This window comes from Bison bison, unplaced genomic scaffold (genome assembly GCF_000754665.1).
Source record: "Bison bison bison isolate TAMUID 2011002044 unplaced genomic scaffold, Bison_UMD1.0 scf7180017864330, whole genome shotgun sequence".
NCBI classification, from domain to species: Eukaryota; Metazoa; Chordata; class Mammalia; order Artiodactyla; family Bovidae; genus Bison; species Bison bison.
In genome coordinates this window covers 4,260,889-4,273,768 of record NW_011494902.1, presented here as the reverse complement: position 1 = coordinate 4,273,768, position 12,880 = coordinate 4,260,889, and the positions used below count along the sequence as shown (strand labels likewise).

The following is a 12,880-nucleotide window of genomic DNA, read 5'->3' as shown; positions in this document are numbered from 1 at the left end:
AAGTTCTGAAAAATAAAGGTTACAGTCTCTTCAAGTTCCCCTCTCTGTATGCTAGCTTTTGAGACTGCAGATCAAAGACAAAAGTATATTCTCCTTTTGAGTTTCAAGATAAAAATGGGAAAATAAATGGTAAAATAGGAAGAAAAAAAACCCAACACTCAAATAGAAGCAGTTTGAAGATATTATCCAATTAGCTTGCCACTTTTGCAGATTACAGGAATGAAATTATTAACTTTTTTGAGATTATTTTTTGAGATTATTTACATCATTGACTGAAAGAAGTACCACGATTAGTTGTAAAACTAGTTTCTGTGACTGGTACATGGTTTGCTGAAAGGGACAACACGCATGATCTGAATCAGGCTATGTTAAATCGTCATAGTACATGTACCAACACAATCAAATACAAAATTGCCTCAGTGATAACTGATTGGTTGAGTTGAAAGTAAAGATAATTCAAATTCTACTTTTCTGCATAAGGAGCTTCCAGAAGAAAATGGACTGCTAAGCAACTCAAGCTAAGGAAGATATTTTTCAGAACATAGGCTCATTAGTGTTCTTATAGAAACCTCATAATCTGGTTATATTTTAGTAAAAACATGAGTGTTTGGCTCAGGACTACAGCTTAGAGTTTACTAATGAGCAATAAGAGACACTGTGACTTTCTTGCAAATGTGTAAAACATTACTAGGTTATGGCAACTTGTGTAAGGATGACACGCAAATGCATGAAGTATTCCATATTAAAAATGAGGAGCTATAAGATTAGGCTTTTTATTCACTCACCTTAAATTATTTTGTTGGCCAGGTGGAATGACGCTATAGTAAACTGGCATTCCTGCTGCAGGCATAGATCCTTGATTAGACTGATTAGGGAACATAACAGGCTGTTGATAAGTGTGATGGGCAATTCCTTGAGAACCTTGAGGCAGTGAAACCTAAAATTTGAAAGACATTTTAAAGGGAAAAAGGTTTTTAAAACCTTGCAAAAGTCAAGGTCTCCAGCCTCCCTAAGCTTTTCAAATATGAGCAGTTAGGAATAAGCTAAAACTGCCATAGGCTGTCTTGATAATTTAGTTACGGCATTACCGCTTTATTTTTATGTTTTTAAAGCCAGTTATTGTTTTTGGCTAGCATTTATCAAAAGCACAGGAGGCTAGGAGTTGTGTTCCAAAGTAGAAGTTATTTAAAAAAAGAAACTGTTTCCATATGGATAACCATTTGACATGGAAAGAATAATAATATTTACCTCAGGTAGAGCTAAGTAAAACTCAGGTAAGAGTACTGGTGAGATACACTGGATCAGGAAGTATGAGCTTGGGAGCTTAAGATACCTAGATGTAATAATGATCCATCAACTTTACTGTACATGTGACACTGGGCAAATAACTTAACTCTTCTGAGGCCCCAGAGTTCATTATCTGCAAAAATGGTATGTCTCTTTCACCTGAGGAGGGCTATTATAATTTCTATTTCCAGGATCTAGTACAGAAGGTATTTGAGGAACAGCAGATCTTTCAATTCTGTTTTCTACAGTATCTACATAGAAACCATATGAACATAATGGATTCATTTCTCCAGTTTCCATAGTTATCTAAAATAAAACCCACAAAGGCATAAGGGTTTTGTAATTTACAAGTGTGCCACATTACAGTGATTTTGGTCAGTAAAAGCTTCTGTTGATGCTGATATCAACAACAGTAGGGTCGATGACAGTAACAGTAGTTAATGGTGATGACAGTTAAGGTTGACATTATTGAGTACTTACTACCATGTTCAAGTTCTGTTCCAAGAACTTTGTGTATATTATTACATCAAGTCTTCCTAACAACCCTAAGAAGGTATTTTTATCATCCCTGTTTTATAGAAGGAGTTAAAACCTTGCTCAGTGTTGTACAGCTATCAAGAAGAGAAGTCAGGGTTTGAATCCATGCCCACTGGCTCCAGAGCCGCAGTTCTTCAATCATTTCATGATTCTCTGTATCTGGGCTCTGTGATTTCTAAGTTAATGATTAACTTTTAGGTTTTTCCTATTAGTTCAGTTCAGTTCAGTCGCTTAGTCGTGTCCGACTCTTTGCAACCCCATGAACTGCAGCACGCCAGACCTCCCTGTCCATCACCAACTCCTGGAGTTCACTCAAACTCATGTCCATTGAGTCAGTGATGCCATCCAGCCATCTCATCCTCTGTCATCCCCTTCTCCTCCTGCCCCCAATCCCTCCCAGCATCAGAGTCTTTTCCAATGAGTCAACTCTTCGCATGAGGTGGCCAAAGTACTGGAGATCTTTTTTGTACAGTTCTTCTGTGTATTCTTGCCACCTCTTCTTAATATCTTCTGCTTCTGTTAGGTCCATACCATTTCTGTCTTTTATCGAGCCCATCTTTGCATGAAATGTTCCCTTGGTATCTCTAATTTTCTTGAAGAGATCTCTAGTCTTTCCCATTCTGTTGTTTTCCTCTATTTCTTTGCATTGATCGCTGAGGAAGGCTTTCTTATCTCTTTTTGCTATTCTTTGGAACTCTGCATTCAGATGCTTATATTTTTCCTTTTCTCCTTTGCTTTTTTCCTTCTCTTCTTTTCACAGCTATTTGTAAGGCCTCCCCAGACAGCCATTTTGCTTTTTTGCATTTCTTTTCCATAGGGATGGTCTTGATCCCTGTCTCCTGTACAATGTCCATAGTTCATCAGGCACTCTATCAGATCTAGTCCCTTAAATCTATTTCTCACTTCCACTGTATAATCATAAGGGATTTGATTTAAGTCATACCTGAATGGTCTAGTGGTTTTCCCTACTTTCTTCAGTAAGTCTGAATTTGGCAATAAGGAGCTCATGATTTGAGCCACAGTCAGCTCCTGGTCTTGTTTTTGCGGACTGTATAGAGCTTCTCCATCTTTGGCTGCAAAGAATATAATCAATCTGTTTTCAGTGTTGACCATCTGGTACTGTCCATGTGTAGAGTCTTCTCTTGTGTTGTTGGAAGAGGGTATTTGCTATGACCAGTGTGTTCACTTGGCAAAACTCTATTAGCCTTTGCCCTGCTTCATTCTGTATTCCAAGGCCAAATTTGCCTGTTAGCCCAGATGTTACTTGACTTTCTACTTTTGCATTCCAGTCCCCTATAATGAAAAGGACACCTTTTTGGGGTGTTAGTTCTAAAAGGTCTTGTAGCTCTTCATAGAACTGTTCAACTTTCGCTTCTTCAGCGTTACTGGTTGGGGCACAGACTTGGATTACTGTGATACTGAATAGTTTGCCTTGGAAACGAACAGAGATCATTCTGTGGGTTTTGAGATTGCATCCAAGTACTGCATTTTGGACTCTTTTGTTGACCATGATGGCTACTCCATTTCTTCTGAGGGATTCCTGCCCACAGTAGTAGATATAATGGTCATCTGAGTTAAATTCACCCATTCCAGTCCATTTTAGTTCGCTGATTCCTAGAATGTCAGCATTCACTCTTGCCATCTCCTCTTTGACCACTTCCAATTTGCCTTGATTCATGGACCTGACATTACAGGTTCCTATACAATATTGCTCTTTACAGCATTGGACCTTGCTTCTATCACCAGTCACATCCATAACTGGGTATTGTTTTTGCTTTGGCTCCATCCCTTCATTCTTTCTGGTTCTATAGGTTTTTCCTATAGTCCCTTCAAAATACACAGTAAGCTCTGAATTACTTTCAATTTGGCTCAAAGGGAAAGATATGTTGATGGTTTGATTTACTCAATTTTGTATAACAAAATATATTTCAGTCTTTTTGTCTACTGAAGCAGTGCAACATTCTATTGTTATTTTTGATTGTTTTTAAGTTAGTGTATATGCTAGGTAGATCTAAGAAAAATGACACAGCTCAATCTAGATGATTTAAGCTACAGATTAAATTTTTAACTAGTGGTAAAGAAAACACATGAAGTACCAAAGGAGAGGAAATGGTACTTGAGAAGGTATAGATGTAGAAAACACTCTACTAAATAGATAACTTCTCAGGCTTATTTTTTATTTAAAAAATTTATTTTAATTTTTTCAGCTGAGTCATGAGGCTTGCAGGATCAGGGGTTAAACCCAGGCTCTTGGCAGTGGAAGTAAGGAGTCCTAGTCACTGGACTGCCATGGAATTCCCTTTGGCTTATTATTTAGATGAGTTTATCACCACCTAGCTTCTCTAACCAAATGTGGTAGGAAAAATGAAGCAGGCTATCATTCATCACTTGTCAGAGCAATATTTCTCACAATCATTCACCCAATGTAAGGATTATGTGAAATACCATGAGAAAATGTACCTTGTAAAAAAGTATGCTATAGAAGTTATAACAACCGTCTCAGCTTTGAAACACTTTCAGTATCTAGCTCCATTTTTAAAAACTATAATAACAAGGAGATAATTTATTTTAAACTTATATTTCAAGGCTGATCTTATTTACATAGTGCCTGGGTATCTGATAGATGCTAGACAGACTAGATTAGGTAGGTAACACGAACAGGGTCTTGAGAAGGGAGAGTTCTTGGCTTGGTAGTAATCCTGTCTAATGATTAGCTACTGAGGAAGTGGGGAATGGGCAGTCTCATGGGCCTCTAACTTAAGCAGGGATGGTGGTGGTTTAGTTGCAAGTTGTGTCTGACTCTTGCGACCCCATGGACTGTAGCCCACCAGGCTCCTCTGTCTGTGGGATCTTCCAGGCAAGAATACTGGAGTGGATTGCCATTTCCTTCTCCAGGAGATCTTCCAGACCCAGGGATCAAACCCAGGTCTCCTGTACTGCAGGCAGATTCTTTACAAACTGAGCTAAGAGGGAAGCCCCTTAAGCAGGGAGAACCAGAGTAAAAAGAGGATGTGAGAGAAGATGCAAAATCGGTTCCCATAATGTTTTGCTTTCTATTATCAAAGGGCTTCAAAACTAGACATATTCTTAGTGCTCAAAAAGTCCTCGACGATTTCACATTTTAATTACGACTTTCATTTTCTGGAATTTCACAGAATATGCTACCTCCTTTGCTCATATCCTGCCCTATTCTCAGAATGTCTTAATTAATTTATGTCCATAATTTTCTAATTTTAAGAGCTAATTAAAGGTTTATATCTTTTTCTTCTGTATTAAGTCCCCAACTATTCATGGCTGTGTTTCATAATTCCTTCAGTTACTGGTCTGTAGATTATAACCAGTTTGTTGACTTGTCCTTAGATGAAATACATGTACATTTACCTTCCCAACTTGATTATTTTTACATTGTGGGACTGAATCAAAATAGCCTCTGGATTTCTTAACATTAGACTCAACTACGGGAAACTGTGAGGCTAAGAAAACAAACTCACTTGCAGATTATTCCAGAAAGGTGAAGTGAAGTAGCTCAGTCATGTCTGACTCTTTGCGACCCCATGGACTGTAGTCTACCAGGCTCCTCAGTCCATGGGATTTTCCAGGCAAGAATACTGGAGTGGGTTGCCATTTCCTTCTCCAGGGGATCTTCCCGACCCAGGGATCGAACCCAGGTCTCCCTCATTGTAGGCAGACGCTTTACCATCTGAGCCACCAGGGAAGCCATTCCAGAAAGGTAAAGGAAGATAAAATAAATGTCTGAAAATGTGACACAGTATGGGCTAAAGAAATCTGACATATTAATGAAACACTAGGTATTTCTACCTGAGAATTATGAATTAAAATGCATGACATTTTCAATACAAGACATACTATTTCTTTTCTTCATTGAGTTGGGGGCGGGGGGGTGGATATCAATTCCAGATTGGGAAATCGCACATTCTTTATTCAATAAACACTAATTTATAATCTACTCTATTTCATACACCTACTTTATACCTTTACTTTTCCCTCCTGTTCCACTCTCTCCTCAAGAGACTTCGTAAGGAGCTGAAGAATAGAATAAGATATTTGCTCATATATGTAGGTAGTTGGAAACACAAACAGTGCCAGAAAAATTTACTTCACAATATTAATATGGTTCAGATATTTTTCAAAAAATTAATGAAGTGAATGAATGCAATAAAATGAGGATAGAACAAAATTGCAACAACTAATAAACTCTTTTAAGACTATAAAGTTACATATTACAGAAGCCTTTCCCCAGATTAAACGGAGAAGTAGCCCACATTTTATTTATTGAAAATCACCTCTAGCCAGTGCAGGTAAGAGAGGGACCACGTACCTGATATGATGGCACTGAAGGATAGGGGATGACCACGCCCTGAATCTGATTTCCAATGCCGTTGGGCTGGCCACCAACGAGACTCTGGCTCTGGGGTTGCTGAACTCCAACTATCCCTTGGTAGTTTTGCTGCTGGTTGGGCATAACTTGATAACCTGTAATGGCACAGTGAGTTAAATCCTGCTTTGAATTTGTTTCACTAGCAGTATGTTTTTGTATTTTAAGCAAGTTCTAAAATCACAGAATTTGTTTAAACAGCAAATCTCAACAGCCCTCTATTATGACAGCCAACATTTAAAAGGTTTGCTATGTAGGTAACCCAAGTCAGTCAGCACTTCCCTACTCTAAAACATTCAAATTAAATTTGTCTTCAAAGATTTCCTTTGTACTTGAGGAAATTTATAGGGCCAAAGACTTGGTTTATACACACAATTACTATTTGGCATATGTTATAATTTGATATTAAAAATAATTTTCTGTGGACCAGGTCTGTCTACATAATTTGTGGGGCCCAGTGCAAAAGCAAAATGCAGGGCCTCTGGTTAAAAAATGCAGAGTTCTGAGGTGGTATTGGCAGAACTAATTCTTTTGGAGACTGGAAATAATGGAAGGTGGGATGACTTTTATAGAAGAGCTGTATGTTTGAAAATTCAGACTAAGATATGAATCCTTATATTAGGAATGTCTTCAGGGCACAAGGGAAAATGGAGTTATCTAGCAACTTTTAAGATTATCTTCTTATTATTAAGGTTACTTAACAAAGAAACTGATCATTAGAGAGGTTAAGCAATCTGCCTGAAGTTCATAAATCAAACACCAAAGGGACAGTTCTTAAACTTGAGACACTGCTGGTAACTTTACTAAGTTAAGAGTATAAATATACTTTTATTAAGTGAATTTATTAGTTATTTAAATGACTCCACAATAAGGTTTGAGTAATGAGTATGAATTTTATGTGTCTCTTGACCCTAAAAGGATTTCCTTAAGTAATTAGCCCAAGACATATGTAAATTACTAGAAACTACCACAAATTCTTCTTTCTTTATAAAAAAAGAAACCAGATTAAAATAAACAACCAACCTTCCAGCCAGGGAATCTAAAAAGGTTTTACAAAGATAAACCAAATGATGGCATTGCCTATACAAACTTCTACAACTAAAGGTAAGCTAAATGATTTCTCTAATACCATAGATCTATTTTGCTACCTTATAAATACCAGTTTTTATTTCTATCCTCATTAATTCCTAAAACAACAGGAATGGCAAAGATCCCATCTCAGGTGTTGATTTTGACAATAATATCAGCATACTCGCCTGAAGTCTCAATGATTCTTCTCAATGACTAAAATAATTGAATAAATTTAGCATCACCCTTTTCTAAAGACATGAATATAAAACATATTTGGTAACTAAGCAACATATTAACAACAAAGTAAAAATACAGATACAATCAATCCTTTAATAATGAAGGGTTTTATAAAATGATGCTATTTCTATGGCAACAGTGCTTTAATGCCATGTTTCAAATGACTTCTCACCAGTCAACCTTTCCCAAAAAATGTATATTATGGTCTTTATGGGTAATAAAGTGACTATAAACATGCTATTTCCTAAATATCCCTCCCTGTGAAATTCCTATTAATACTCAAATTTGCAGACAAATAAACTTCTTTCTTGCTCCTTAGTCTAATACTTGACATTCAACTCTACTTTCAGTTTATGAAATGACAAGCATTTCAAATTTATACTCTAAAGTCCAAATACCATCAAAACATACACAGACACATTTCCACTCCTAGGAAAATAAAGGGCAGGAATGGAAAAGGGATGTGAAGACCCCTTCTTGTGTTGGAAATGTCACCTCTGAACACCCACACAGCCTCTACTGCAGTGTCATAATTTAGGCATAGCTCTTTATACACTGGGAAAGTAACTTCTTACAATGAACTTGTCAGAATCACAGTTCACTAAATTAAAAAGAAAAATCTGAACACCTAGCAGAATTCACTGTAACATAATTTGACTTAAATTGTCACGTGCCCTAAGAAATTCAAATGTTTTTCACAACATTTTTGTATTTTATTCAAAATATATTCAGAGTTATAGGTTGCCTCGAAAGAAAACTTTGGGAAAAAAAGCCAATTTATGTGCAAATGAGGTTCTGATTTCCTTTATCTAAATACGTCAGTATTTGGAGATTCACCATTTGCTTCCTGCCTGCAATTCCCTCTTATGAAAAAAGATCTGATACAAAAAGCTTCAATCAGTAGCTCCAGATACCATGACACAGTGGTCTAATGTAGGGCCACTTGGAATTTGCACTAATAAATTTCCAGTGGTATTTTTATTCTTTAATGCAACCTTATCTCCACTAATGTTCACGCCTACTAATGGATATATTTATCTGCACACAAACATCACATTTTGAAAATGTGACATCATAAAATTCAAAACATCTGATTCCAGTACCTCATTTGTTACACAGGGTAGTATAAAGTTCTGTGAGCTCAAGATGTGCCTGGAGGGTGATAAAAGTTAAGTAAAACACAGTCCCTATATTTGAAATCAGGCATTCTTAGCCCTGACACCATATCAGAATAGCAGAATATGTAGGGTATTATGAAATTAAGAGGGAGAAATTAATCCTGGCTGATATCCACAGAGGTACTAACATTTGAGCCTGGACTTAAAGAAAAGGTCTGGAAAAAGTAAAAAAGTGAGTAACATGTTTGAGGAACAGAGACTAGTAAGGAGTGGTTTAATTTAAACATTGCATGTGGAGTGAAAAGTGGAAGATGAAGGTAGAATATTGGTAGAGAATCAAAGACTTTACAAGTAGTAGAGCAGTGAGAACCATTAAGAAGTTCCAGATTTTAAAGACTGTGAAAGTAGAAAAATAACTAATATTACTACTTCATTCAAAACTAGAAAAAATAAACTGGGAACATGTTCTGGGAACAGTGGAACTATTAAAAATAAGAATGCCAAACACTTTGAAAGAAAATATTTTCCCAAGAAGCTCTATTAATCTTCCCATAATTTTTATTGCCTTAATCCATATTTCTTAAAACTCGACAGGTAATATAAAATTGTTCCTGTTAACTGTTTTCTCATGGCTTGTGTATACCTTAAAAACAACAAAACTGAAATGGTGTGCTTTCTAAGGGCAGGGTTATCCACCCTGTTAAACGAAAAAAAAAAACCCCAAATATCAATACCAGCTATTAAGCAAATAAGCCAAGGAAGTGGACACTCATTTATATTTACCAAATAAATAGTGAGGAAAAATATATTCTTAACAGAACAGAATCAAAATAATATATGTTTCTATATTCCAATACTTTGGCCACCTGATGCAAAGAACTGACTCATTTGAAAAGACCCTGATGCTGGGAAAGATTGAAGGCAGGAGGAGAAGGGGATGACAGAGGATGAGATGGTTGGATGGCATCACCAACTCAATGGACATGAGTTTGAGTAAACTCTGGGAGTTGGTGATGGACAAGGAGGCCTGGTGTGCTGCAGTCCATGGGGTGGCAAAGAGTCGGACACAACTGAGCGACTGAACTGAACTGATGTTTCTATACAAAACCAGGAGCTCCCTATGTGCTGACAGGCTCACTGTTCACGTTTAGTGAATGGCTTTTGACAGCAAAAGTCGTACTTAAGTTTTATGGTAACATGTCTATAGTAAGGTTAAACATATTTGCATTCTCATTAAAATAAAACTTGATCCCATAAACAGAAATTGACCTCAGTCCAGAATTCATGAATTACTCAATAAGTCTTCCCTTAAAAATGCATGGCCACCTCAGTGTGTACTTGATAAGGAAAAACAGAACTGTTTTAGCTCATATCTAATATGTAAAGCTTGAAATGAAGGTTTAATTTAAACAATGCTGGGGGGAATGAAGGGACATTAAAAATACCCTTGAAAAAGGTTTATTTGACTAAAAAATAGGTTTTCATCAAAGAAAACTTGGAAAATACAACAAAGAGAAAAAGCCAGGGTGGAAAAACCATTTTTGTAAAACAATAACTTGCAGATAATATTATTCACATGTTGTATTTATGGCTAGCCTTGTATTTTCTACACAGACAGCAACATACATTCCCACTTTCATTATTTATAGAAATGGGCCATTCGACACATTGTTTGAAAACCTTTCCCCAAGCAATGTTTCCACAGCTAAACAACAGGGATTTTACAAAGCTATGGGAAGGAAGTACTTAAGGAAATTTTCTTAGAACATATTTAGACCTACCTCAAGTTAATGATCAAAGGATGAGAAAAAGACTCTGAACTTTCCATTGCCTTTTAGGAAGAAGGCACGTGTCAAGAAGCGAACAAGACAAAAAGACTAAGTATTTCAGAACAATAAATCAGCTTTTGGTTTCCATTGTGGAATCCAGCCCAAACACAAACGAAACCCAAACCCCCATGTGTTTTCATTTAGAATACTAAATAATTATCATTTATTTGATAGCACAAGGTACTGCTAGTAGCTAATATTTACATGACATTTATTAGGGTCTAGGTACTACTCTAAGCACTTTCATGTGTGAAGTTTTTCCATGCTCCCAATCTTCAATCTTATGAAATCTTCAGTTCAGTTCATTGCTCAGTCGTGTCTGACTCTGCGACCCCATGGACTGCAGCATGCCACGCTTCCTTGTCCATCACCACCTGCCAGAGCTTACTCAAACTCATATCCGTAGAACTGGTGATGCCATCCAGCCATCTCATCCTCTGTCATACCCTTCTCTTCTTGCCTTCAATCTATTTCTTACTATCCCCATTTTTCAGATGAAAAAACAAAAGCATACAGAAGCTCACACTTTGCGTAAGGTTAACAGCTGTTAAGTGTTGTAGCTGGATTTGCACATAGTAGCCTGATGCTAAACTTTACTTTTCTCAGGGACAGATGTTGACACAGACAGAGTATTACAGTAATACTGCTCCAGTAAGCAGAACATGAAATGCCTGACCTTCCACTGTCTGAGCATTTTGGCTAATGAAGATTTTTACTACAGTTTCACATACCTGAGTCTCAACAGCAATTTAATTACAGGAAAACAAAGAATTATTGTCAATGGTCAATATTTGTGAGTATTAAGTGTTACCCAAAACAGGAATCACGATGAAAGGCTATTAAGCAGTTAGTCCAGATTGTAGGTAAAAGAACTTACGGCTGAAACAAGGCCAAATCAAATGTCACAGAGTTTATTCAATCAGTCCATAATGTCCTCTCTCCTTCACTTGTTTTGCCCACTACTCCCAAGATGTATGGGTTGTGCCCTCTAACTGCAAGGTTACACTTCTTTGCCTCAGTATAATATGATTTCACATGGACAGAAAGCAACTGGGAAGGGGAAAAAGAGGCTCAAATGGTGTCATATTTCAGCTTCTATGTCCCCTGGTCTGTGCCTCTCAGTATTTTGTGTCAATCTCCAATGTTCCTCTGGATTTTAGCCTTGCTATTTTGCTTCAAAGGCTGCCTTTGCTCAAGATGTATACTCTACTGCCACATTCCAGATGAATACACAGATTTCTCTAGCAGAATTTTCATGAATTTGGCTCCCCTCTCCACAATGTTGAGTTCCTGAGCCAAGAAGTGAGCCTTTACTCAGTGGGGCAATGCCAACTTTAACCTGGACACCATGTATATAAGGGGGCATGTCCTGTAACAGGGGTGAAGCCTTGAAGTTCCTGTGAAGGAATGGTTCTTTTCTATATACTGAATAAGTTTTACATTACTTGTATATTAGAGGAGGGGAAATCCACCAGGTGTGAACCATAATGAACAGAAAGCTATCAGGACCTTAGAAATCTTTCTAGCTTAAAAAGAAGAAGAAAAAAAAGCGCCTTATTTAACATTCGGTACATTGCATGGCTGGTATCCCAGGAAGGAAATTCTACAACATTAAGTAAGGTGCCTGAACGACTTTTTCCAGAAGTCATGATAAGGTGTTTGACCATTCATTCCAATACTTAAACAGTCCAGTAACTAGTTAAAAAGTATATAATTTTAGAGTATACTCTCTAAAGAACATGATATTAAATGCTGCAAAAAGATTATTGGACTTTTTCAAATGACATAAGACCATGGGATATATGTTGGTTAAAGTTACTATAATCACAAGTAAAATTAGAAATATTCAGTCAGAAAGCACTAAAAAAAGAAAGAAAGAAACACCCATCATTCTACTATTAAAGGTAAGAACCTTACTATTGTTTATGTAAGACAAAACCACAATAGTGTGTTAGTAACATAAAGAACCATGTAATAACAGACATGCCTCACTTTATTCACACCTGCTTAATAAAATTTACATCTTAAAGAAGTGTTGCTTTAAACCTGTGTTTAAACATTCAGGTTTCACAGCATCACTGTTACAGAGTGGCATTTATTAGAGAAGTGGCACTGTGGTTCAAGTTCATTATCTAATTCAGGCCGAAGGAGGGGAGGGACATAGCTCTGATATGTTCAAAAGTATAGTTTGAAGACTGTCAAATATGAGAAAAAAAAATCCAACGATCTGGAAAAGAGGGAGAAGGGTGAAGATTAGGAAGGGTAAAGTAGACTCTCGAGAATGAAAAGTATTGCTATGTTTTAAAAATACTACAAGAGTATTTCCAGTATTCTGAGGCTCAATACATCCCCAATTTGGCCACTACCTAAATTATTCTTTTGTCAATAAAGTGTTTCAGTACATC

The 12,880-nt window shown here is 36.8% G+C and overlaps 1 protein-coding gene across 10 annotated transcripts in view; it reads right to left on the bottom strand.

The window, feature by feature from the left end:
* R3HDM1 (R3H domain containing 1) overlaps nucleotides 1-12,880 on the bottom strand; it is a 161,903-nt gene that overhangs the window by 23,059 nt on the left and 125,964 nt on the right. For all 10 annotated transcript variants that reach the window (XM_010853657.1, XM_010853658.1, XM_010853664.1 and 7 more), the window contains 2 exons: nucleotides 6,164-6,318; nucleotides 786-937 (listed from right to left, as the gene is read on the bottom strand). In XM_010853657.1, coding sequence (XP_010851959.1) covers nucleotides 786-937; nucleotides 6,164-6,318 — 307 coding nt within the window. The remainder of the gene's footprint in view (nucleotides 1-785; nucleotides 938-6,163; nucleotides 6,319-12,880) is intronic.